Source organism: Hypomesus transpacificus, unplaced genomic scaffold (assembly GCF_021917145.1).
Source record: "Hypomesus transpacificus isolate Combined female unplaced genomic scaffold, fHypTra1 scaffold_61, whole genome shotgun sequence".
Lineage (NCBI taxonomy): Eukaryota > Metazoa > Chordata > Actinopteri > Osmeriformes > Osmeridae > Hypomesus > Hypomesus transpacificus.
The window spans coordinates 814,427-838,719 of NW_025814034.1; the positions used below are offsets into that span (position 1 = coordinate 814,427).

General features: G+C 49.1%; 2 protein-coding genes across 2 annotated transcripts in view; one reads left to right on the top strand and one right to left on the bottom strand.

The window, feature by feature from the left end:
* Positions 1-819: 819 nt before the first annotated feature.
* dok1b (docking protein 1b) lies at positions 820-7,598 on the top strand. Its single transcript, XM_047017462.1, has 5 exons — positions 820-1,237; positions 4,493-4,786; positions 5,105-5,192; positions 5,519-5,691; positions 6,513-7,598. Exons 1-5 carry the CDS (start codon positions 1,181-1,183, stop codon positions 7,596-7,598), a joined length of 1,698 nt encoding a protein of 565 aa, XP_046873418.1. The 5' UTR covers positions 820-1,180.
* Positions 7,599-13,686: 6,088 nt separating this feature from the next.
* LOC124465836 (meiosis 1 associated protein) overlaps positions 13,687-24,293 on the bottom strand; it is a 14,710-nt gene continuing 4,103 nt past the window's right edge. The window contains exons 4-10 of the mRNA XM_047017463.1: positions 19,541-19,723; positions 19,238-19,397; positions 18,676-18,817; positions 18,352-18,591; positions 17,728-17,847; positions 17,043-17,168; positions 13,687-14,900 (exon numbers count right to left, since the gene is read on the bottom strand). Of these exons, the coding sequence (XP_046873419.1) occupies positions 14,739-14,900; positions 17,043-17,168; positions 17,728-17,847; positions 18,352-18,591; positions 18,676-18,817; positions 19,238-19,397; positions 19,541-19,723 (1,133 nt within the window). The 3' untranslated portion in view covers positions 13,687-14,738. The remainder of the gene's footprint in view (positions 14,901-17,042; positions 17,169-17,727; positions 17,848-18,351; positions 18,592-18,675; positions 18,818-19,237; positions 19,398-19,540; positions 19,724-24,293) is intronic.

Genomic DNA, 24,293 nt, shown 5'->3' on the forward strand with positions numbered 1-24,293 from the left:
ACAGATGACGAAAACTGCACCTGCCATTCAGGTTTTATTGTGATTCAAAACGATGTCTGTTGCTAATCCACCCACTAGGCAGACTTTGGAATTTAGATTGTCACCTGAGCATAATTTAAAATGTATACTTTTACAAGGAGGTTATATATTCTTATCATAAAGTTGCTATAAAAACGTTTTATAAAAACCGTATCATGTGATAATCACGCCCTGTTCGATTCCGTCTCACGGACCCACCCTATGTAAACAGTCAGTGTTGTACCGTCTGTAGTTAACAAACAGGCGGCGACATTGTACAACCAGTAAAATATCTTGTTGGGTTTTGCGTATAGGGCTCGAATTTAACCTCGTTTAACTGGGATTTAATAGTTTGCCTCATGAAAAACGGAATTGAGAGTCAGTTTGAGATCTGGGTGCCAAATCGAATTCAGGGAAATTGGAATCGATTAACCGTACCCAGGTCAATGCAATGAACTGATGAACTCCCCGTGACACGAAACAGTACTGAACTCGCTCTCTCCCTCGGACACAGTTCACCACAATTTTTAAGGGGTGATAATGTCACAAATCACCCTCTCTTTTTTACATTATCATATTTATTTAGATTGCAGTTTTTGAATCGCAAACTAATACATGAACAGTGATTAAGTTGATTAACAAGTTAATGTTTCATTGTAATTGTGTGTTTGTCAGCGAGAGATCGAGTGTTAGTGTTTGCGTATGAGAGATAGGGTTATTGTGTGACAGCATGAAAAAATGAGTGTGTGTGTTTGTGTGTCACACGGCTTTTCGGCTTCTGTCCCTATCGAAGACTGCGTGCAAACTTGGTAGGTGGGAGGAGAGGAAGAGAGCAGCGCGCTCAGCATGCACGCCAGACTGCGCGAAGACAGGACGCGCGGGGCGAGGACGAGGGAGCAGCAACAAGCGACCGACAATCAACCGACATCTTCACAGGACGTTACATAACAATCTTCTCTAGACCACCTGTAAACTCTTTCAAAATGTTTAGGCAATGTCCTAAAAAGTTGTAGCTGGTATTAATGTATGCGAACGCGATTATTAACAGCCGACAAGCGGAAGTGAGAGTAGAGGGAAGTTTGGCGGGGAGAGGAGAACGGTGAAGTACTCGCTGTCAAGTTCCAGTTGAATCTCGCCGTGGAGGGGTGGCGAAGCAGGACGGATGGACGCCCACATAAAGGAAGGACAGCTGTATGTACAGCACCAGAAGTTTGGCAAGGTAGGAGCAGAAAACAAAACAAACACAATCGTTGGTGTTAATTATATCAAATGGAAGTTGTTGTATTGATTAAAGGAGAAAAAGAGAAAGAGAGAAAGAGAAACGACTGTCCTTGAAATTCCAGATGAAAACAGACGTTAACGGTTTAGAATGCCCGTCTATTGCGCACGGGTACCGCTATCCGTTTTGCGTCACGGGGAATAGCGCACACATTGACACAATTACAGCGAAGTAATTATGTAGGCACACACCAACAAACATCCTGCAACATTCAGCTAGTTTGTTAACCGGCTGTTACACACAGGCTAACCTTGTTTTGATGTCCTGGCCAGTCTTTACACTGTGACCCCTATCAGTAGAGGAAGTTAGAAATGGAATTGTAAAAAGGAAATCTTGTAACAGTGTGATTACAATGGTTTCTCTGTTGTGATTTGACGGTTGATAGTCTCGCGACAGATCTGTTTTATGTAGACTCGGTTTACTGGAGTTTCTGCATAGTCGTTTGCGCTTTATTGTTTTTCTAACTGTTCAAACTCTGTGGTGTGCGTGAATGTTCAAAGTATCAGTCTGTGTTGCAAGGCCTTGAAAGCTCAAACAGCCTGGCTTCAGCAAGGGTTCAGGCCCAGGGTCGTGTGTGTGTCTAGTCTTTGTAAGAGCGTCTTTGTGACTACGTTCTTTACTTCCACCCTGTCACCCTGGTCACATGGTGTACGACACCCACACACCCACACTTAGGAGCCAATGACAAACCAATTGTAATGGAGTGTTAACTGAACTTCTGCTGTCAAGAAAACACACTCTCTTACACACACTCTCTCTCTCTCACACACACACACACTCTTAGTTGGCACTTCCACATGCAATATCGGAAAAAAAAGTTATATGACTGATGTGGCCTGCCGCAGGTTTCAGACGTAAAGTAAATCAAGTTCTTACATCTGTCTGACATGTCAGAAGTACCTGTATGTAATCTAAAATAGCACCCTACACAAGACTGTAATCTGAGCTAGCAGCCTTCATGAGACTGTTATCTGGACTAACAGGCTACATGAGACTGTAATCTGGGCTAGGAAGATACACAAGACTTTAATCTGGGCTAGCAGCCTACATTAAATTTACATTTAGTCATTTAGCAGACACTTTTAACCAAAGCGATTTACAAGAGAGAGCTTTACAAAAAGTGCATAGGTCAATGATCATAAACAACATGAGACTGTAATCTGAGCTAGCGAACTACACAAGACTGTAATCTGGGCTAGCAAACTACACAAGACTGTAATCTGGGCTAGCAAACTACACAAGACTGTAATCTGAGCTAGCAAACTACACAAGACTGTAATCTGGGCTAGCAAACTACACAAGACTGTAATCTGGGCTAGCAAACTACACAAGACTGTAATCTGGGCTAGCAAACTACACAAGATTGTAATCTGGGCTAGCAAACTACACAAGACTGTAATCTGAGCCAGCAGGCGCTTAGACTGGAGAGTGGAGGGGGGGCATGGTAGAGTGACAGTATTATCTTCAGATCAGACTAGACTACTGAGGGAGGCAGTTTACAAGATTCTTCTTAGATGGATTGTGGCGTTTGTTATTGGTGAAACACACAGGCCTAGATATGCTCCTGACGGTGTTTCCAGTGTGTATGAGTTTTGAGTGTGATGATGACTAGTCTAGATTTGGAGCTGTGAGGGCCCGAAATAGTCTGTCTATCAGTCTGTCTGTGGAGGAAGTTGCACTCCTTCTCTCTCTCCCCCCTTTCTCTCTCTCTCTGTCTCTCTGTCTCTCTCTCTCTCTCTCTCTCTGTCTCTCTCTGTCTCTCTCTGTCTCTCTCTCTCTCTCTCTCTCTGTCTCTCTCTCTGTCTCTCTCTCTCTCTCTCTCTCTCTCAGTTTCATACATTAACATCATTTCCATTCAGAGGGTTGGTGTCATAATTGTAGTGAACCTTATAAGGATCTGTGTGCTCCTGCAGCCTGACGCCACAGTATGGAGAGCCGGCTGTTTCTGTCCACTTGTGACCGTTAATGTGTGTGTGTGTGTGTGTGTGTGTGTGTGCTCAGAATACACACACACACCTGCAGCCAGCCATGAGACGCAGAGAGGACTGTGGGTAATGATAATCCCACACATTTCCTGTCCCTATGTGGCAGTTATATATAACTAGTCCCTCTGCACGTGTGTGTATTAGTGTGTGTGCGCGTGTGTGTATTAGTGTGTGTGCGCGTGTGTGTATTAGTGTGTGTGCGCGTGTAAGGATTATACATAAAGCCATCACACTCAACTTCTGTGTTACCATCCATGGCCCTCTCCCAATCTCACTCTATCCCTCTTTTCTCTTTCTCATCCCTGTCTTTCTCTGTCTCTCCCTCTCTCTACATCCCTCTCTCTGTCTCTCCCTCTCTCTACATCCCTCTCTCAGTCTCTCTAAATCCCTCTCCCTGTCTCTCTCTCTACATCCCTCTCTCTGTCTCTCCCTCTCTCTACATCCCTCTCTCTGTCTCCCCGTCTCTCTAAATCCCTGTCTCCGTCTCTCTCTACATCCCTCTCTCTGTCTCTCTCTCTACATCCCTCTCTCTGTCTCTCCCTCTCTCTACATCCCTCTCTCTGTCTCTCCCTCTCTCTACATCCCTCTCTCTGTCTCTCTCTCTACATCCCTCTCTCTACATCCCTCTCTCTGTCTCACCCTCTCTCTACATCCCTCTCACTGTCTCTCCCTCTCTCTACATCCCTCTCTGTCTCCCCGTCTCTCTAAATCCCTCTCCCTGTCTCTCTCTCTACATCCCTCTCTCTGTCTCTCCCTCTACATCCCTCTCCCTCTACATCCCTCTCTCTGTTCCTCCATCTCTTCCCCTCTCTCTCTGTTCCTCCATCTCTTCCCCTCTACATCCATCTCTCTCACACACAGTCACACTACCTATTTGACACACACAATACGACAGGTTCACTGTCTTGGCAGGTGTTGGTGTGATGTCACTTCCTGTGTTGACCGTGAGGTCGTGCCCAGAACTTCCTCTTAGTGTTGCTTTGTCTCATCTGGTGGTCCTGAAACGTGTGTGGATGTCTATTGTTAGGAGTTTCACAAACCCCCTTCCTGAGAAAAGCTCATTCCAGTGTCCTGTGTGATTGTCCCCATATCCCAGGAGTGTTGATGTAAAGCTCTCACACACACGCAGGTGTTTCAGCACCACCAGATGTAGTACAATTCATCTTTCCTTCTTTCGCTCATCATCTTTCTTTTGCCTCTTCTCCCTCAGAAATGGAAGAAGAGCTGGTTCGTCCTCTATCCAGCCAGTCAGAACGGCATCGCCCGCCTCGAGTTCTACGACTGCTCCACCTCCTCGGGGAGCCAACCAATCAGCACCAAGAAGCTGGACAAAAAGATCATCCGCTTGTCGGAGTGCATCTCCATCCTGCCGTCACTGGAGGCGGGGCCTAAAGAGGGCATGGCCACGTTCTGCGTGGAGACCAATGACAAGACTCACGTGTTTGCTGCCGACAAGAGCCTCTCCACGGAGTGGGTGGAGAAGATGTGTGATATCGCTTTCCAGGTAGGGGGAGGGTGGAGGAGAGGGGTGGAGAGGGTGGACGAGGGGTGGGGAGGGTGGAGGAGAGGGGTGGAGAGGGGTGGGGCAGGGGAGAAGGAGGGAGGAGGATGATGGGAGGAGGACAGGGTAGAGAAGGTGTGTGAGATCTTTCCAGATAGGAGGATGGGTAGAGGGGGGAGGAGGAAAGTCTGTATCTCTCCCTCTCGTTCCAGTCGTTCACTTTGTAACATTGGAAAGGTGTTAGAGTGAGTCCTGAGGAAATGGAAAATAAAATCCCTCCCTCCCTTCCTCCCTCCCTCCCTCCCTCCCTCCCTCCCTCAGGGAGGTAGTGGGGCAGGTAGCAGCATATCAGACGACCAGCAGAACCTGCAGATGGCAGAGAACATGATCTACTACTCCAGAGAAGAAGGTACACACAAATACACACCCACACACACTAGTACGCACACACACACACACTAGTACACACGCACACACACACACTAGTACGCACACACACACGGTCACAAGCACACACATGCACCATGCTCCATAAATACTATAATACCTCTAAATAGGTCAACACTTAACCGTATCCACACGTCTAAAGGTCACGGTTACCCAGTGGAAACGTGGTGCTGTGCAGTATTCTAATACAGACACATACTCTCACCGCAACCTCGCCTCTCTCTAGCATCTCTCTCCTTTTCACTATCATCTCTCATACCTCCCTCCCTCTCTCCTCCCCTCCTCCAGTGAGTGAGTTCTGGGTGAGTGTTCAGCGTACGGAGGCGTCGGAGCGCTGTGGCCTGCTGGGGACCTACTACCTGCGTGCTGATAAGGACAGTCTGGTCCTGAGGGAGTCCAAGAGCAGGATGAGCCTGCTGGTCTGGCCCTACAAGCTGCTGCGCAGATACGGACGAGACCGGGTACACACACACAAATGCACATTTACATTTACATTTAGTCATTTAGCAGACGCTCTTATCCAGAGCGACTTACAGTAAGTACAGGGGTACATTCTCCCCGAGGCAAGTAGGGTGAAGTGCCTTGCCCAAGGACACAACGTCATGTGCACCGACCGGGAATCGAACTGGCAACCTTCAGATTACTAGCCCAACTCCCTCACCGCTCAGCCACCTGACTCCCTGCACGCACACATACACGCACGCACACATACACGCACGCACACATACACACACGCACAGACACACACATATGCACTTAGTGGTTCAGACAAACACATCTTATCAGCCACACAGTTTTAAGCACACACTTGCAGATGTGGTCACTTTGAGTAAACGTGTCAACTAAATAAATACATTGCATAAAGGAATGCGTACATCAGCCCACGCAGCAACCAGCCACACCCAGACACCCTGTGAACTTCACAACCTCTGCACACCTCCAAGGAATGATGAAGGTCTAGAACACACCATCACACACACACCAACACAGACACACCACACACATATTAGGTTACAGGCTGACATAAATGCAGTCGGTCTGTAGTCTTTCATGCGTCACCATGACAATGGCAATGACGATCACTTCCTGTTGCAGGGGGTCTGAAAATGGTCGCGAAGGGTGCCTGGTAATCTGTGTCTTTTGGGGAAGACTTCTGATCTGGAGGATATTCTGTCATGTGACCATGTTGTTGTTGATTTTGAACTCTCTGTTGTTGTTGTTTAGTCCTGCGTCCCTGGAGATGCTGCTGATGGTGTTGTCTTTGTGTGTTGCTGTTTCCCAGGTCATGTTTTCCTTTGAGGCGGGCCGCCGGTGTGAGTCCGGTCCCGGTAACTTCACGTTTGAGACCAAGCAGGGAAACGAGATCTTCTCCATCGTGGAGGCGGCCATCCGCTCCCAGAAGAGCCAGGCCGAGGAGCGGCCCGCGACCTCCGACCCCGCGCAGCAGCGCACCGCGGTCGCCACGGGGACCGGCGGCAGCGGCGACGGTCGTGAGGCGGACGGGGACTCCGGGGGGAGCAAGCCGGGCTCAGCGGACGGCGTGTTCGGGGGGCGGGGCCACAAGGGGAGGGGCCTACCTGAGCCGCCACCCCCCACGGGAGGGAAAGTGGGCGGGACTCCGTTGCCCCGGGCGGCAGGGGAAGGGGCGGGGGTGTACTCTGAGCCGGTGGATTCCGTCCGTCTCCCGCCCCCCCTCCCCCCCACCGACTGCCTCTATTCCGACCCCGTGGACAGCCTCGCGACCTCCAACCCCGCTGGCTCCGCCCCCGTCCCCACGCCTCGGCTACGGCCCCTCGGAGACGAGGCCGCGCCCGGGGGGCGTCTCCACGGCAACAGGGCGGGGGGGTCGTCGCCGGGGGGGTCGGTGGAGCCCCTTTACTCCGACCTGTACGAGCGCGTGGCCCTGGACCTCATGCAGCGGGCGAGCGCGCTGAGCCTGGAGGGGGCGTCGCCCACGGAGCACATCTACGACGAACCGGAAGGCCACGGCGTGGCGGCGGCGGCCTGGAGGGGGCGGGGCCAGGGCGAGGAGGAGGGGACCTATAGCCTGGCCGTGGAGTCCCAGACCAGACCTTCAGCCGGGTCTCGCTGGCCCAAGCCCACTCTGGCACCCAAGCCCAGCAAGGTGCTCCTTCCTCGGAAGGAGCCCGCCCCACTGCCCCTGGGGAGGCACGGAGGGGGGGGAGGGCTGAACGTAAACAACAACAACAGTACGGGAGGAGGGGGGGGAGGGAACAGGGCCGAGGGGGTGAGCGGGGGAGGACGGGGGAGGAAGGTGGAGCTGTATAGTCAAGTGTCCAGGCCCTGGTACCCCAACCCTGCCCTCAGGGCATCTGACGTCATCTACGATAACCTGGGGGACCTCTGATGCACTTTCTGTCTGCCTAACACATACACACCCCTTCACACACTCACACACCCCTTCACACACACACACACCCCTTCACACACACACACACCCCTTCACACACTCACACACCCCTTCACACACACACTCACACACCCCTCCCCCCAAACAACAGCATGTGTACCTCTCATCAGCCACTTCAGCAGTCACATGACCTATTGGTCAAGACTTTGATTGGACAGTTTCCTTTTGGATAATACTTATTGAAATCAGCTATTGGACATAACTTATAATAGTGAACTGAATACATTATTTTGATTATATAGTGCGATGACACGGCAAACCAACACATAACCAAGCATATCTCAGGGCTCAATGGAAGACCCTCCCCTGTTGCATCTTGGGACTTGTAGTCCAATGACTGGCCTCCAGACCACCCTGTGCTTCAGTGGCTAACCTAGAGGACATGGTTCATGTGTGTTTGTGTGTGTGTAGTCTTGCTTGTGAAGTTGTGTGTGTGTTTGTGTGTGTGGAAGGCCTGGGTCAGCCACAGTGGTAGCCAGCTGACCTCAGTGTGGTTAGTCCTGCACTTGACCACACAATCCTCCATACAAGGCCTGGAGCTCTGGAACCTGACTGGAACTGGGGCTAGGACTGGAACTGGGGCTAGGACTGGGGCTGGGCCTAGGACTGGGGCTGGGCCTAGGACTGGGGCTATGTTCACCTTAAACTGAAGTCCAACACCATCAACCCAACCATTTTGCACTTGTGTTTTTTGACAGCCGTGAAAACCTTTTAAATGTTCAGTTGATCCTGAACTGGAAAACAAACATAGCAGGACTAGATATGTGAAGGAGAAAGGGGAGGAGCTTGCAGGACTAGATATGTGAAGGAGAAAGGGGGAGGAGCTTGCAGGACTAGATATGTGAAGGAGAAAGGGGGAGGAGCTTGCAGGACTAGATATGTAAAGGAGAAAGGGGGAGGAGCTTGTGTGTCTCCTCTCATTAGTCTGTTTCTTGTTTTCTTTCTGTTAATTACACTTCCTGTCTTCATGGTTGAACTAGGAAGTGGATGTTTTGCTAAGTCACCTTCCCTGCAGAGAGAATGAACCGAAGTACTGTAACTTAACATAAAACTAATCAACTGGCGTGTGTGTGTGTTTGGTTCTTGTGTGCGTGTGTGCGTTTAAGACAGCTGCGCTGTTTGTACATTTTATAAGAATTATGTTAATAAACATTCAGCTGGTAAAAAAAGCAACCACTATCATCTTTGAGTGATCTGTAATGTTTTCTAAATCAGTTTGAAGTCGTTAAACAGTTTTTGGTGTCAGAGGTCTGTTTCTTTGTTGTTTTCAGGTTGCCAACAGTGACCACTGATCGCCATGGCGTCGGCCCGGTTCTGTTCCTTCTCCTCCTGTTGTTGGGTTGCCGTGGCGACCGTGCAGGGAAGGTGGACTGGCCGTGAATCTTAACCAGCTCCTCTCAGACAAGTCGAGGTACACACACACACACACACACAGACAGATATATAGACACACACGGACACACACACGGACAGATATATAGACACACACATGCACGCACACAGATATACACACACTCTCTTTCAACCTGTAGTTTAAGTTAGACTTAGAAAATGAGAAACAAAACTCTGTTTCTCTCATTCAACCATTCAACTTGAGTCAGCACACTCACTAAACTGAGTCGGCACACTCACACACACTAAACTATGAGTCGACACACACACACATTAAACTCTTCTATGAGTCGACACACACACATTCAACTCTTGTCCAGCACATTAGGAACAACTGCTGGACGAGGTCAGCTTTGAGAGACTGGCGGAATATCCCTCTCTCACAAACACACCTCATATAAGCTGTGATATAGCTTAACACTTCCTCATTGAACTTTCCCAGACAAATATCAGTCGGCACATATTATGTTCACACACATCCACACACAAGTGTAAAACACAAGTCTGCTTGAACTATACTGAACTTACGCCGAATCCCAATACTCCCCCTTACCCCTTCCCCCTAGCCCTTGTAACTGAGGGGTAAGGGCAACATATCCCTAAGAAATGGGACGCCTCTTGGTTACGGGTACGTCATCTAGCACGTATCGATATCTCCAAAGCAAGTAGGGTTATGCACTGATATCAAACGAAATTCGCTGCTAATGGAGTTTACTTAAAACTGTAGACATGCTAGTCAAAGAAATCCGGGACTGTTGTGCAAATCAGCACTGTAACATTAGCGTACCAAACTAGCGATTTTTAGAAACGTTTCAATTCGGAAAATGGTCGCAAATATATATGTACAGTACTTTGTATACCACAAAATAAGACTCATAATTTTTTTTATCAATTAATTAAGCCGAAAATATTACATTTATTGGACTCTCTGGTGATCTGGCCGCCATTGTTGCCGGTCGCGCAGTATTCACATAGCCATAGGTTTCAAGTAAGCTCCCGATCTTACTTGGTTTTAAGGGGTGTATACCCCTTAGTCATAGCCCTTCCCCTAGCTCCAAAAGAGTATAGGGACACCACTAGCTCTCATGGGAACGTGCAAAACTAAGGGGAAGGGGTAAGGGGGAGTATTGGGATTCGGCCTTAGTCTTGATTGTACTACTCCACACACACACACACACTCCACACACACACACACACTCCACACACTGTTGTTCTGTGAACTTTAAACTCATTGCCAGCTTCCTCCACAATCTCTGCTTTTAAGCAGGGGAGTGTCTGTGTGTGGAATACAGTCAGGGCAAACTGTGTTTACCTGTGTGTGTGTGTGATCAGGTGACCATGCTGCCTTGATTGTGTCTTGTGTGAGTTGCCTTGATAACATGATTAGCTTTTTTCATCCTTTATCTGGGTGTGTGAGCAAATGACTGCATTCCTTTGCCTGTGTGTTGTCCATAAGTGCATTCCTATGGCTGTGTGTGTGTGTGTGTGTGTGTGTACTTTACACTGATGCACCTTAATGTGATTGGAGTGTGTGTGTGTCAGACAACCTGCTTGTGTGAGTTTGTGTGTGCATGTGCATTACTGTGTACTTGTGTTTGTGCTAGTGCAGTAGTGTGTGTGTGTATTTGTGACAGCCAATCCACCAAAGCTTTATTTGAGTTCAGACACATTCACTACTAGGTCTCTGCAGAGAGGTCAGTGTGTGTGTCTGTGTGTGTGTGTCTGTGTGTGTGTGTCTGTGTGTGTGTCTGTCTGCCACATGTTGGACATCATGCCAGTGGAGAGACTGACTCACACACACACAGACACACACAGACACACACAGACAGACAGTCTGAGGCGATGATAACAAGGCCCAGATCAAAACCATAAATAAGGAAACTGTCACAAATCGAGGAGCTGTCCATCACCATGGCGATGACGTGAGTTTGGCTCACCTCCCGTTTCCAACTCTGGCTGTTGCCGCGGCGAGGCCTCGTGACGTAACAACGTCGTTTATCATCTCTGTTCTACTGTAGACAACTATTCATTATTGGCTGTTTGTCGGTAACGGTAGAATAAAGCTGTTAAAGCATATTAATAATCAGACGGTAGGTTTGGATCATCAGAGGGTAGGTTTTGAACCACCACATCTGGACGTGGGCAAGCGCAGAACGGTCCGGAAGAAGTTTGACAGTTAGGAACAAACGTTAGATCATCGATGCAAAACGAGACGATTTGTTTATTGCGCATGGAAATGGAACAAGGATTTGCATGGCGTGGCAGGCAGTAGATATATGTACGTGTTTGTGTTGTACTCTGGAAGTAGCACACTAAGCTGAAGCCACATGGGTGCATGTCTGCGGTCACCGTCCACCTGAGACTCACCTTGGTTTCCTTGTCACTATATTTAGCGCTCGTCTCGACCATCAAACTAAATGTAATGAGACCAGAACGGGCATCGTGACGCGTGTGTGTGAGATAACGTTTCCTAACCTGCAAAACATACAACTATCCTATCAGGACGCGTCACACAAACATACAACTATCCTATCAGGACGCGTCACACAAACATACAACTATCCTATCAGGACGCGTCACACAAACATACAACTATCCTATCAGGACGCGTCACACAAACATACAACTATCCTATCAGGACGCGTCACACAAATATACAACTAACCTATGAGGACGCGTCACACAGTGTCAGTCGCTCTAGGGTTTTCCAGAGCCCGTCACACATTAGAAATGGTCAATTGATCCATCTACCTAAAAAGTTCCAGGATATTATACGATTATACTATCATAAGGAAATGTATTGGGATCTGTCCAGATGTGTGATGACACACAGACACAGACACACACACAGACACAGACACACACACACACACACACAGACACACACACACACAGACACACACACACACAGATGTATGTTCATGGAACCCAGTCCTGCTGTGCTTCCTCTTTATATACTCCACGGTTCCTGTTTCTGCTCTAAAACTGAGTGTGTGTGAGACACAGTAGAGACAGGCTGTAGGATAGACAGGCTGTAGGATAGACAGGCAGTAGGAGAGACAGGCAGTAGGAGAGACAGGCAGTAGGAGAGACAGGCTGTAGGAGAGACAGGCAGTAGGAGAGACAGGCAGAAGGAGAGACAGGCAGTAAGAGAGACAGGCAGTAGGAAAGACAGGCTTTAAGAGAGACAGGCAGTAAGAGAGACAGGCAGTAGGATAGACAGGCTTTAAGAGACACAGGCAGTAGGAGACAGGCTGTAGGAGAGACAGGCAGTAGGATAGACAGGCTTTAAGAGAGACAGGCAGTAAGAGAGACAGGCAGTAGGAGAGACAGGCTGTAAAAGAGACAGGCAGTAGGAGAGACAAGCAGTAGGATAGACAGGCTTTAAGAGACACAGGCAGTAGGAGACAGGCTGTAAGAGAGACAGGCTGTAGGAGAGACAGGCAGTAGGATAGACAGGCTTTAATAGAGACAGGCAGTAAGAGAGACAGGCTGTAAAAGAGACAGGCAGTAGGAGAAACAGGCAGTAGGAGAGACAGGCAGTAGGAGAGACAGGCTGTAGGAGAGACAGGCAGTAGGAGAGACAGGCTGTAGGAGAGACAGGCAGTAGGAAAGACAGGCAGTAGGAGAGACAGGGTGTAAGAGAGACAGGCTGTAAGAGAGACAGGCTGTAGGATAGACAGGCTGTAGGAGAGACAGGCAGTAGGAGAGACAGGCAGTAGGAGACAGGCTGTAAGAGAGACAGGCAGTAAGAGAGACAGGCAGTAGGAGACAGGCTGTAGGAGAGACAGGCAGTAGGAGAGACAGGGAGTAGGAGAGACAGGCTGTAGGAGAGACAGGCTGTAGGAGAGACAGGCAGTAGGAGAGACAGGCAGTAGGAGAGACAGGGAGTAGGAGACAGGCTGTAAGAGAGACAGGCAGTAAGAGAGACAGGCAGTAGGAGACAGGCTGTAGGAGAGACAGGCAGTAGGAGAGACAGGGAGTAGGAGAGACAGGGAGTAGGAGACAGGCTGTAAGAGAGACAGGCTGTAGGAGAGACAGGCTGTAGGAGAGACAGGCTGTAGGAGAGACAGGCAGACCTGACTTCTTCTGCATAGCCTATTAGATGGTTCAAACAGGAAGTAGCAAACAAATGATCCAACAGGAAGTCACTGTTCTGTTATTACCTTGAGGTCAACCGCCCCCCTCCCCAGTCAGAACACAGAGAGCAATCTGTGTTTACAATGCATCATGTACACACACAAACACACACACACAGACACACACACAGAACACGCGCTCTCGAGTGTTCTGGGTTGAGTGAGGGGGCTGAATGGAGGGAACCTAATTACAACACTGGTTTGTGTAAAAGTGTGAGTGTGTGTGTGTGTGACGTGACTAGACAGACTGTATGACGTCCGTAAACCCTGACCTCTGACCCGCTCTCCCGCCCCCCTTCCCCCCAGCCCCAGAAAGGGTGCTTGTTGTGGGGGTGAGGCCTCCAGACTCCTTCTCTGAAGGTCTCCTCCAGACCCACTCTTCCAAACTGCATTTTACCATACAGCACTAAGAGTATGGGAGTGACGCACACCTCTTACAAACACACGCCATACGCCACACACACTTACACATCTCTTACACACACACGCCATACGCCACACACACACTTACACAACTCTTTCTTCCCCTTTCTCTCTCCTCTCGTCCCATATCTGTGTGTGTGATGGTGCAGTGTCAGCATAGCGAGGAAGACTCATCGATCACAGAGAGAAGGTTTAATAAGGCTTCCATCCAGAATAAGAGAACACAGCGATCACAGAGAGGTTTAATAAGGCTTCCATCCAGAATAAGAGAACACAGCGATCACAGAGAGAAGGTTTAATAAGGCTTCCATCCAGAATAAGAGAACACAGCGATCACAGAGAGAAGGTTTAATAAGGCTTCCATCCAGAATAAGAGAACACAGCGATCACAGAGAGAAGGTTTAATAAGGCTTCCATCCAGAATAAGAGAACACAGCGATCACAGAGAGAAGGTTTAATAAGGCTTCCATCCAGAATAAGAGAACACAGCGATCACAGAGAGAAGGTTTAATAAGGCTTCCATCCAGAATAAGAGAACATTCAGAACTCAACTTGTTCAGAAAGTCAGAAAATGAAGTGTGTACATGGGTGTGTGTGTTGCTTTCAAAACACACACTGTCATAAAAAAACTGAACTTCCTCAGCCCATTAATGATTTCCAAACTTAACGGTTATATTGAGTGAGTGTGTGTGTGTCAGTGTGTGTGCGTGCGCACATGCCTAACATCAATACTAACATACTAACACCTGTCTGTCTCTGTTCAGTCTGCTTAGCATGTTCGCCGTGTGTAGCATGTTCCTTGCTAGCATGTTCCTGCCTAGTGTGTAGCGTGTTCCTGACTAACGTGTAGCGTGTTCCTGGCTAGCGTGTAGTGTATTCCTGGCTAGCGTGTAGTGTGTTCCTGGCTAGCGTGTAGCGTGTTCCTGGCAAGCGTGTAGTGTGTTCCTGGCTAGCATGTAGCGTGTTCCTGGCTAGCGTGTTGTGTGTTCCTGGCTAGCGTGTAGCGTGTTCCTGGCTAGCACGTAGTGTGTTCCTGGCTAGTGTGTAGCGTGTTCCTGGCTAGCGTGTAGTGTGTTCCTGGCTAGCATGTAGCGTGTTTCTGGCTAGCGTGTTGTTGGAGTGCTCACAGTGTCATCAGCAGGTCGTCGTCATGGGAACAGAGGGTCGGGGGTGTGATCATGGTGAGGGCGGGGCGGGGAGTCTTGGGGGGCGTGGCCGAAGGGAGGGGGGCGACGGTGGCCCTGACCCTGGAGGAGACGCCCCCGTGGGGGGCACGGCCAGACTGCTGGGGAGGGGAGAGAGGGGAGGAGAGAGTTGGAGAGGGGGAGAGAGGGTAGGGGGGAGAGGTGAGGAGAGAGAGGGGAGGGGAGAGAGGGGAGGGGAGAGTTGGAGAGGGGGAGAGAGTTGGAGAGGGGGAGAGAGGGTAGGGGGGAGAGGGGAGAGGTTGAGAGAGATAGAGGAAGAGAGCAGAAGTGTATTTGCATGTTATTCAGTCTTATCTCTGGTGACTCACTATACCTGTCTCACTGACACACAAACTCACACGCACACTCAAACACTCTAAACATATACAAACCATAGGAATACATACACAAACACACAACACACTGATGCATTAAAGGGGCAATTGACTGGGTTTTTTGGGTATTTCACACTGTTCCTTAAGGTCTCCGAATAGGGTATGTAACATTGGTTGGGTTGAAAATGGCCCGGGTGCTGTTCTATGCCCTCTGACAGATCCTCTGAAATGTTCCCGGGAAAAAACACTAGCTTTTCTCCTTTTATGGTATGCTCATTAATATTTAGATAAGCTGCGCGCTGATTGGTTGGTTATCAACGAGTGAAGCTGGGAGCAAAAACGCAACACGGCCAACAGCAACACTCGCTGAAACACCGAAGTTGGAGACTTGAAATAAAAACGCGCAAATAAATCTATTGTGTCTACACAACACTGTTTTCAACAGATTGACTATATATCATTTGAAATGATAACATTACTTGTTCCCACTTCTATTGTTGAAGCAAACTGGATTGACTTAGGTGGGTAGAACGTTAGGCTACAGCTTAGCAACCAAACCATATCGTGATTCTACTCGGCTTCAGTTAGCTAGCTAGGCTAGCTCTAGATATCTTGCTGTAAAATAACATGACAAAGATCTGGACAAACATGCATCGTGAATTGTAGATTTTCATTACACAGGTTATTTATTTGAATGAAACACAGTCTAGAATCAACGTTAGCCCCATTGCCAATAAACTAGGCTAAATTATCACACATTCTATGCTCTTGCGTTAACTAGCAAGCTAAACTTGTTTACATGCCTACAGTCTAGGTGTTACTAGTAACAGTTACTAGCAATGCTAACGTATCCTGTATCTAAAACCTGCCTTTCTCCAGTTCTTTCAAATAGATTATCTAGACAGGCGTTAGCAATAAGCCAGACTGCAGTTCGTTTTCTGGCTATTTTTCGGAAGCTTCCCTTCTAATGCCGACTACAGCTAGTCTAGCTAGAATCATTTGATGTGTGTAGAAACGTATTTAGCATTCTACCTGGTATGCTATATACAGGAAACGTTAGCATTGCTAATAACTGTTAGCACAACATCATACTGTCCTTATAGCTTGCGGTTGCAATGAGCATACGGTTGGAACAGCACCTCTTTCCAGGTTCAGCTTCCTAGCATATCCTGCTTGAAATTGTCCAAGGTTGTCAAACTGTCTTGGGTGAAATGTTCAGAGCAAATGAATGATTGAGTGTCAAACTTCGCCGGGATATTCTCATAGACAACAGCAGCCATGCCTGTTGAATGTTTGGCTCCTTGGGAAGACTGTGAGTGTTAGCCTTCCCTGTACAGCCTGGAACACAGCATTTACGACCGTGGTCCATAATCAATATCCTTGTTATAATTCAAAACGTTCTTCTTTGTAATTCCTTATAAGTAGCCTACACAGAGCAGCCCGCAGCTAAACTAGTATCGGAGATAGACGCTACCTCTGGCTGGTCTGGATGTAAATTCTGGGGCGTGACAAAGATACAGACCAGAGCCAATAAGAGGGCGATCACCGGTCCTACGTAGGACCGGTGGCTTTGTTGAAAAGCTAGCGTTTTACAGCCCAATTTTTTCTTTTTGAGATTTGAATAGGAAAGAGGTGTCAATGGACTTTGATATTCACGGTATGTTCAGTTTACCCTCCGAACTGTCGTTTTTCAACAATGACAAGGTAAAATCGGTTTTGCAGTCAATTGCCCCTTTAAACACTGTTTTCGTAAGAGTTTTATGGTACATACTACCACCTAGTGGACAGTTTAGGAAGTACATAAATATCCTGAAGTGAAGAGTGAATGTGTGTTGACCTGTCCAAGCTGTGCGTGAGAGTGTGTACCTGTCTGGGCTGTCTGGTGTGTGTGTGTGTGTGTGTGAGTACCTGTCGAGGCTGTCTGGTGTGTGAGGTAGCGAGGGTCTCTGTAGGTCGAGGCTGGTGCCTGAAATCATCACCATCATCAACACCATCATCACCACCATCATCACCATCATCATCACCACCATCATCACCACCATCATCAACACCATCCTCACCACCATCATCACCACCACCATCACCACCATCACCATCATCACCATCACCACCATCACCACCATCATCATCACCACCATCACCACCATCATCACCATCACCACCATCACCACCATCATCATCATCACCACCATCATCACCACCATCATCAACACCATCATCACCACCATCATCACCACCATCATCAACACCATCCTCACCACCATCATCACCACCACCATCATCACCATCACCACCATCACCACCATCATCATCACCACCATCACCACCATCATCACCATCACCACCATCATCAACACCATCACCACCATCATCACCATCACCATCATCACCATCATCACCACCACCATCACCACCATCACCACCATCATCACCACCACCATCACCACCATCATCATCACCACCATCACCACCTTTAAGGGTAGGCAGAGCGTACAGTCCTGGCCCAGAGGTGCAGTTGAAAACCCCCACCTCCAACCCCCCACCCCTCCACAGACACCTCCACCCCCCCCCCCCCCCCCCCCCCCCCCCCCCCCCCTCCACACCTGTAGGGGTGTGCAGGGCTCCTGGTGCTGGTCCTCAGGTGAAGGTAGAGGTTGCTGCTCAGACTGAGCGGGTTGAAAACAGCTTCCTCCTCCAGCTGCTTCAGACTGGCCTGCAACACACACCACTGTTACGTAGCGAGGGTGTGTTTGTAGGTGTGTGCGTGTAGCCTGCAACACACACCACTGTTACGTAGCGAGGGTGTGTGTTTGTAGGTGTGTGTGTGTAGCCTGCAACACACACCACTGTTACGTAGCGAGGGTGTGTGTTTGTAGGTGTGTGTGTGTGTAGCCTGCAACACACACCACTGTTAGGTAGCGAGGGTGTGTGTTTGTAGGTGTGTGTGTGTGTAGCCTGCAACACACACCACTGTTACGTAGCGAGGGTGTGTGTTTGTAGGTGTGTGTGTGTGTAGCCTGCAACACACACCACTGTTAGGTAGCGAGGGTGTGTGTTTGTAGGTGTGTGTGCGTGTAGCCTGCAACACACACCACTGTTACGTCGCGAGGGTGTGTGTTTGTAGGTGTGTGTGTGTGTAGCCTGCAACACACACCACTGTTACGTAGCGAGGGTGTGTGTTTGTAGGTGTGTGTGTGTGTAGCAGGGTCAGTCCTACCTGTATGGTTGCCATGGCGTGAGTGGGCGGGGCCTGACTGCAGACAGGCATGTTGCATGGCAACAGTGTCTCCCTGCAGACCACGGGCCTGAGGAGGAGGGAGAGGGAGGGGGAGGGGGAGGCCTGCAGCACGTAGAAGGAGCACACTCTTCCTGCCCCTGCCTCTGCCCCTCCCCCTGAAGGAGGCTTCACTGAGCCCTGAGGAGGCTCCGAACGCATCAGAAGGAACCAGTCACGGGTCTGGGACACACACATACGTAAGACCATCTGTATTTTCTCTCTATGCACCCCCCCTCCCCCCCCCCCCCCCCCCCTCAGACTGACCCTGAGGGCGTGGCAGAGCCCCTGGAACAGGTACAGATTGTCCTCCATGTGGTCCCAGTCCAGCTGCCAGCAGCTGGTAGGCTTTAGGACCAGGGGGAGACCGTACAGTAGAGACTCACACACTCCCTCTGCACGCAGCAACCTGACACACACACACACACCATACACACATATACACACACATACATGTACAACACACACAATACGGTGAGGTCATAAAAGCATTACATCACCTGTCTGACTTCACTATGAAAATCACATGCAAACTACCAGAGCTTTATTACTGCTGTTTGAGACTGGTGTGACAGAGAGAGACGGGGGGGAGGGGGAGAGAGAGAGAGAGGGAGGGAGGGAGGAAGAGGGGGAAGGGGAGGGGGAGGGGGAGAGAGAGGGAGAGAGGGAAAGAGGGAGGGAGAGAGAGAGAGAGAGAGAGAGAGAGAGGGAGGGATCATTCAGTTGGGACAAAGATGACTTTGATATGAGTGTTCCACCCTGAACATTCCACATCCTCCACTGTTAGAATGGGCCCATTCATAACACACACACACACGCACAGCCTTACTTGATGGCCCTGAGTCTCTGAGGCGCAGGGCTGTGATTGGCCGGGGACTTGGTGGGAGGCAGGAAGTCCTGGATGCTCTCGGTCTTGACCCCGAGGTCAAGGGTCAGAGGGAGGAGGGCGGGGCTTAGCAAGCGCTCCTGCATGTCACACTTCACAAACACTGGAGGGGAGGAGAGGGTGAGAGGTAAGAGAGATGGAGGAAGGGGGGGAGGAGAAAGGGAAAAGGGGGAGGGAGGAGAGGCAGGTAGAGAGGCAGGTAGAGAGGCAGGTAGAGAGGCAGGTAGAGTGAGAGACAGGCCTCACCTGGTGTTGGTGTGTGGGCGTGTCCGGGCGTTGCCCCCGGTGACAGGCAGGGCGGCAGCAGCAGGTGCAGGTGTTCTCGCTCGCTGCCCTGCTCCTGGAGCCACGCCTTCAACACCGTCTCCAAGGCAACCACGCTGTTGTCCACGGGCTGCAGGTCGATCTCAGTACTCAACACCAGCCTGTCTAGAAACACAACACATAGATATGAGGGGAGATAAAATATCATGGAATGAGCTTTGAAATATTAAAAACATAGATACGGAATAAACAGACACACATCAGTTCTGGTTCTAGTTATCTAGATATGTAGAGCACAGATTGACAGGTTGGAGGACCAATGAGAGTGGTCCACTCGTTAATGAATGTGTGCACTTCTGCTCGTCCACCACTAGGTGGGGGTAGAGTGCAACAGTTCCAGGGAGTGTCTTGACCATGTCTCAGGAAGACAGCTTGTGATGCAGACCAAGAACATGAAACCTTCCTCCCGTCTTGGGTGGTGAAAACAGAGAAAGCTCACAAGTCCCAACAATGTCCGATTAATACAAATAGATCTTTGAATCATATAAGGAATTATCTTAAGACTTTCAAGGCACTATTCACTGTGATGTAAAGATACAAACTTGTCATTGTAATAATAACCGTTTTAAAACCATGGAAATTAAACTACAAGTCCCAGATAAACGCCCAGTGACTAGCCGATGAGTGGCCTTCATGATTGTAGTTCTTTCGGCACACTAAACTGTTGTGTGTGATGGTGACAAGTTTCACAATGGTTTAATAGTTTAATCCAACTCTTGATTAAAAGAGTTCTATGCCAACCCAGTCTCACACACACACACACACACACACACACACACACACACACACACACACACACACACACACACACAGAGCAACAGAGTGGCCAGTGATGGATGGGTCTCAGAGGACAAGCCTGTAAGGAGTGGTCTAAAGTGTCCGGGGGTTCTAGAACACTCCCGTCCATCTTCTCTGGGCTTCAATCGTTAATGAGCCATCAGTCCACAACTAACGACCTGGGATGGAGGGATGGAGAGAGAGGAGAGTCGGGTCGTCATGGGGATGGAGGGATGGAGAGAGAGGAGAGGAGGGTCGTCATGGGGATGGAGGGATGAGAGGGATCCATCAATTACCCTCAAGATGACGGAAAAATGTAAGGAGAGAAAGAAAGGGGTGAAGCCACATACAGACAGAATGTAGAAATAGAGAAGAGAGAGGGAGAGGGAAGGAGAGAGATAGTGAGGAGGAGAAATTGGGAGAGGGAAGAGGAAAGTAGAGAGAGAGGGAGGAAGAGAAGGAGTGGGGGAGGGATGAGGAAAGTAGAGAGAGGGAGGAAGAGAAAGAGAGAGTGGGGGAGGGACTGGAAATCGATGAGACCCATAATGATCGTCCAGGGAGTTCCAGGAGAAATCAGAAGAGTCAGCACTCTGAGAAAAAGGAGGTATGAAGACCGTAGGGGAGAGGGGAGGGGGGGAGGGGGAGGGGGGAGGAGGGGGGGAGGGGAGGAGGGGGAGGGGAGGAGGGGGGAGGGGAGGAGGGGGAGGAGGGGAGGAGGGGGGGAGGGTGGATCAGACGGGACAGTAGAAGATGAGAAATCACCCCTGACAGGAGAGCTTGTTCTCCGATAATTACATCAGCCCACAACCTGGTGGAGCTACAGGAGACTACACTATAGGTGAGACCTGGTGGAGCTACAGCACTATAGGTGACACCTGGTGGAGCTACAGCACTATAGGTGACACCTGGTGGAGCTACAGCACTATAGGTGACACCTGGTGGAGCTACAGCACTATAGGTGAGACCTGGTGGAGCTACAGGAGACTACACTATAGGTGAGACCTGGTGGAGCTACAGCACTATAGGTGACACCTGGTGGAGCTACAGCACTATAGGTGACACCTGGTGGAGCTACAGCACTATAGGTGACACCTGGTGGAGCTACAGCACTATAGGTGAGACCTGGTGGAGCTACAGCACTATAGGTGAGACCGATGACCCTGTGTGTGTGTGTGTGTGTGTGTGTGTGTGTGTGTGTGTGTGTGTGAGTGTGTGAATGAGTATGTGTGTGTGTGAGTGTGTGAATGAGTATGTGTCCTAGATGTGTGTGTGTGAATGAGTATGTGTCCTAGATGTGTGTGTGTGAGTGTGTGTGAGTGTGTGAGTACAACAAAATAAAGAAAACATATATACCTCTATAGAAACCTTTTTTGAAAATGTATTTTCCAACCTATAGAAACCTCTTTGCAAATGTGTGTGTGTGTGTTCCTGTCTGCAGGTGAGAAAAAAATGCCTGTGTGTGAATGTGTGTGTGTATGTGTGTATGAGTGTGTGTGTATACATGTGTGTGTATGAGTGTGTATGAGTGTGTGTGTGTGTATGAGTGTGTGTGTGTGTTTCAGCAGGACAGGTCAGGGTGGGGTTTCCTCCACAGCATCATTCTAAACCTGCTGAGCATGATGGAAAACTGTCTGAAGGAGAGAGAGGGGGAGGAGGGAGGGAGGAGAGGGGGATGGGGGGGAGAGGGGTGGGGGGAGGTGGGATTAGGATAGGGTTAGTTAGGATAGTGGAGAGAAAAAAGAAAAGATAGAGATTTAATTATTCAGATTGAAATGAAAATAATATTAAGAGTTGACATTTTTCTTAGATGCTCTCTCTCCCTCCCTCTGTCTCTCTCTCTCTCTCTCCCCCACTTTTCTCTTTTCCTCCACATGTCATCCGTCATTTGTGAAAGCTACTTATCTCTAGCAGGGAGAGAGGGGGAGGGTAGAGAGAGGGGGTGGGGAGGGGGGATAGAGGGAGAGGGGGGGGGGGAGAGAGGGGGAGGGGGGAGAGAGGGAGAGAGAGAGGGGGGAGAGAAGGAGATAGAGGTAAAGAGATGGAGAAAGAAGAGAGGAATTAAGATGGAATGAAAGGAGATATTTAGATGAGTGTGTGTGTGTGTGTACAGGAAGTATGTTCTTATAATAGAAGCTCAAGGAGCTTATTGAGGAAGAGATTATGTACAACACTCTTTATGACTTACACCTCTCACAATGTAAAGACACTGGAAATGTAGAAGGCTTGTGTTTGTAGGGTGTGTGTGTGTGACGGGTAGTTGTGTGTGTGTGTGTGTGACCTTCTGTCAAAGAAGGGAATGACACAAAAATCTTTAGTTTAGGGTTGAAACCCCCCCTTCTCAATTTCTCTTTTTTCTCTAATTCTCTCTCTCAGGTTTATGTATCGAGCCCTTTTTCTGCCCAGTGTCTCTCCTGTTCATCTGGTCTCTCCATAAGCTGCCCAGTGTCTCTCCTGTTCATCTGGTCTCTCCATAAGCTGCCCAGTGTCTCTCCGGTTCATCTGGTCTCTCCATAAGCTGCCCAGTGTCTCTCCTGTTCATCTGGTCTCTCCAGAAGCTGTCCAGTGTCCCTCCTGTTCCTCTGGTCTCTCCAGAAGCTGCCCAGTGTCTCTCCTGTTCCTCTGGTCTCTCCAGAAGCTGTCCAGTGTCTCTCCTGTTCCTCTGGTCTCTCCAGAAGCTGTCCAGTGTCTCTCCTGTTCCTCTGGTCTCTCCAGAAGCTGTCCAGTGTCTCTCCTGTAACTCTGGTCTCTCCAGAAGCTGTCCAGTGTCTCTCCTGTTCCTCTGGTCTCTCCAGAAGCTGTCCAGTGTCTCTCCTGTAACTCTGGTCTATCTCTCCGGTCTCTCTCTCCGGTCTCTCTCTCTTTCAACAGATTAGTTTCAACTTCTTATCTCCCAAATGGAGAGCTTATCTTCAAAAGAACTACAATTCCGATGTCATGATAACAGAATCATATTTATAGGAGGGTAGATAACAGCCAGTTGACAAATTTGTCGTCATGGCGAGAGATAACACAGACGCCCGGATTTGATTTATTTTATAGGACTGTGTGTGTGTGTTCTGAGTGTGTGTGTGTGTTCGGAGTGTGTGTGTGTGATCTGAGTGTGTGATCTGTGTGTGTTCTGAGTGTGTGTGGGATGAGGAAACTAAAGGGAGCCTAAGGGTCTGGGTCTTATTTGACCCCTGACCTCTATCTATCAGACACACACACACATCGCCTAACTCTACTCAGTATTGTTTTACTGGGATTGAGGTTAACTTTACTAACTCACTGTCAGACATCAACATTGAAGCAGGAGAGAGAGGCGGGGGGTAGAGAGGGGGGAGGAGAGGAGAGAGAGGGAGGGAGAGAGAAGGAGAGTAGAGGAGAGAGAGAGAGGGTGGGGGGAGAGAGGAGGAAGACAGAGATAGAGAGTGAATGGAATCTGTTTCAGGTGTTCTATAGAACCCTTGAAGACATATTTATTTCTGGCCTCTCTGACACGCTGTGTGTGTGTGTGTATATATATAAGATAATTAAATGTAAAAGTGTGTCTTATCTTCTAGTAATAACTTGGCCCATGTTTGGAGACACACACTCACCTGCACACACACACACACATGCCCACCCTAATTAAGTAGGCAGAGTTGGCAACAGGATAGCAGAACCACCCAAGCAGCCAAAGACCATAATTCACTTAATTGTACAAATGGCAGCAGTGTGTGTGTGTGTGTGTGTGTTTGATGGATTGAACAGTGAGTGTGTGTGTGTGTGTAAGTGATTGAGTGAGCGTGTGTGTGTGTGTGAGAGAAAGAACGTGTGAATGAGTGAATGTATGTGTGTGTGAGTGTGTGACAGCGTGTGTGTCCCTTTTCACCAACCAGTGAAATATTGACGTCCTGCTTTTAATATCCCCCTTGTT

Bases quoted from the DNA above. Each gene is read 5' to 3' on its own strand.
- dok1b (XM_047017462.1), top strand. From the start codon at position 1,181: ATGGACGCCCACATAAAGGAAGGACAGCTGTATGTACAGCACCAGAAG. The intron at 1,238-4,492 runs GTAGGAGCAGAA...CTTCTCCCTCAG, and splicing joins AGCACCAGAAGTTTGGCAAG to AAATGGAAGAAGAGCTGGTT. The intron at 5,692-6,512 runs GTACACACACAC...GCTGTTTCCCAG, and splicing joins GCAGATACGGACGAGACCGG to GTCATGTTTTCCTTTGAGGC.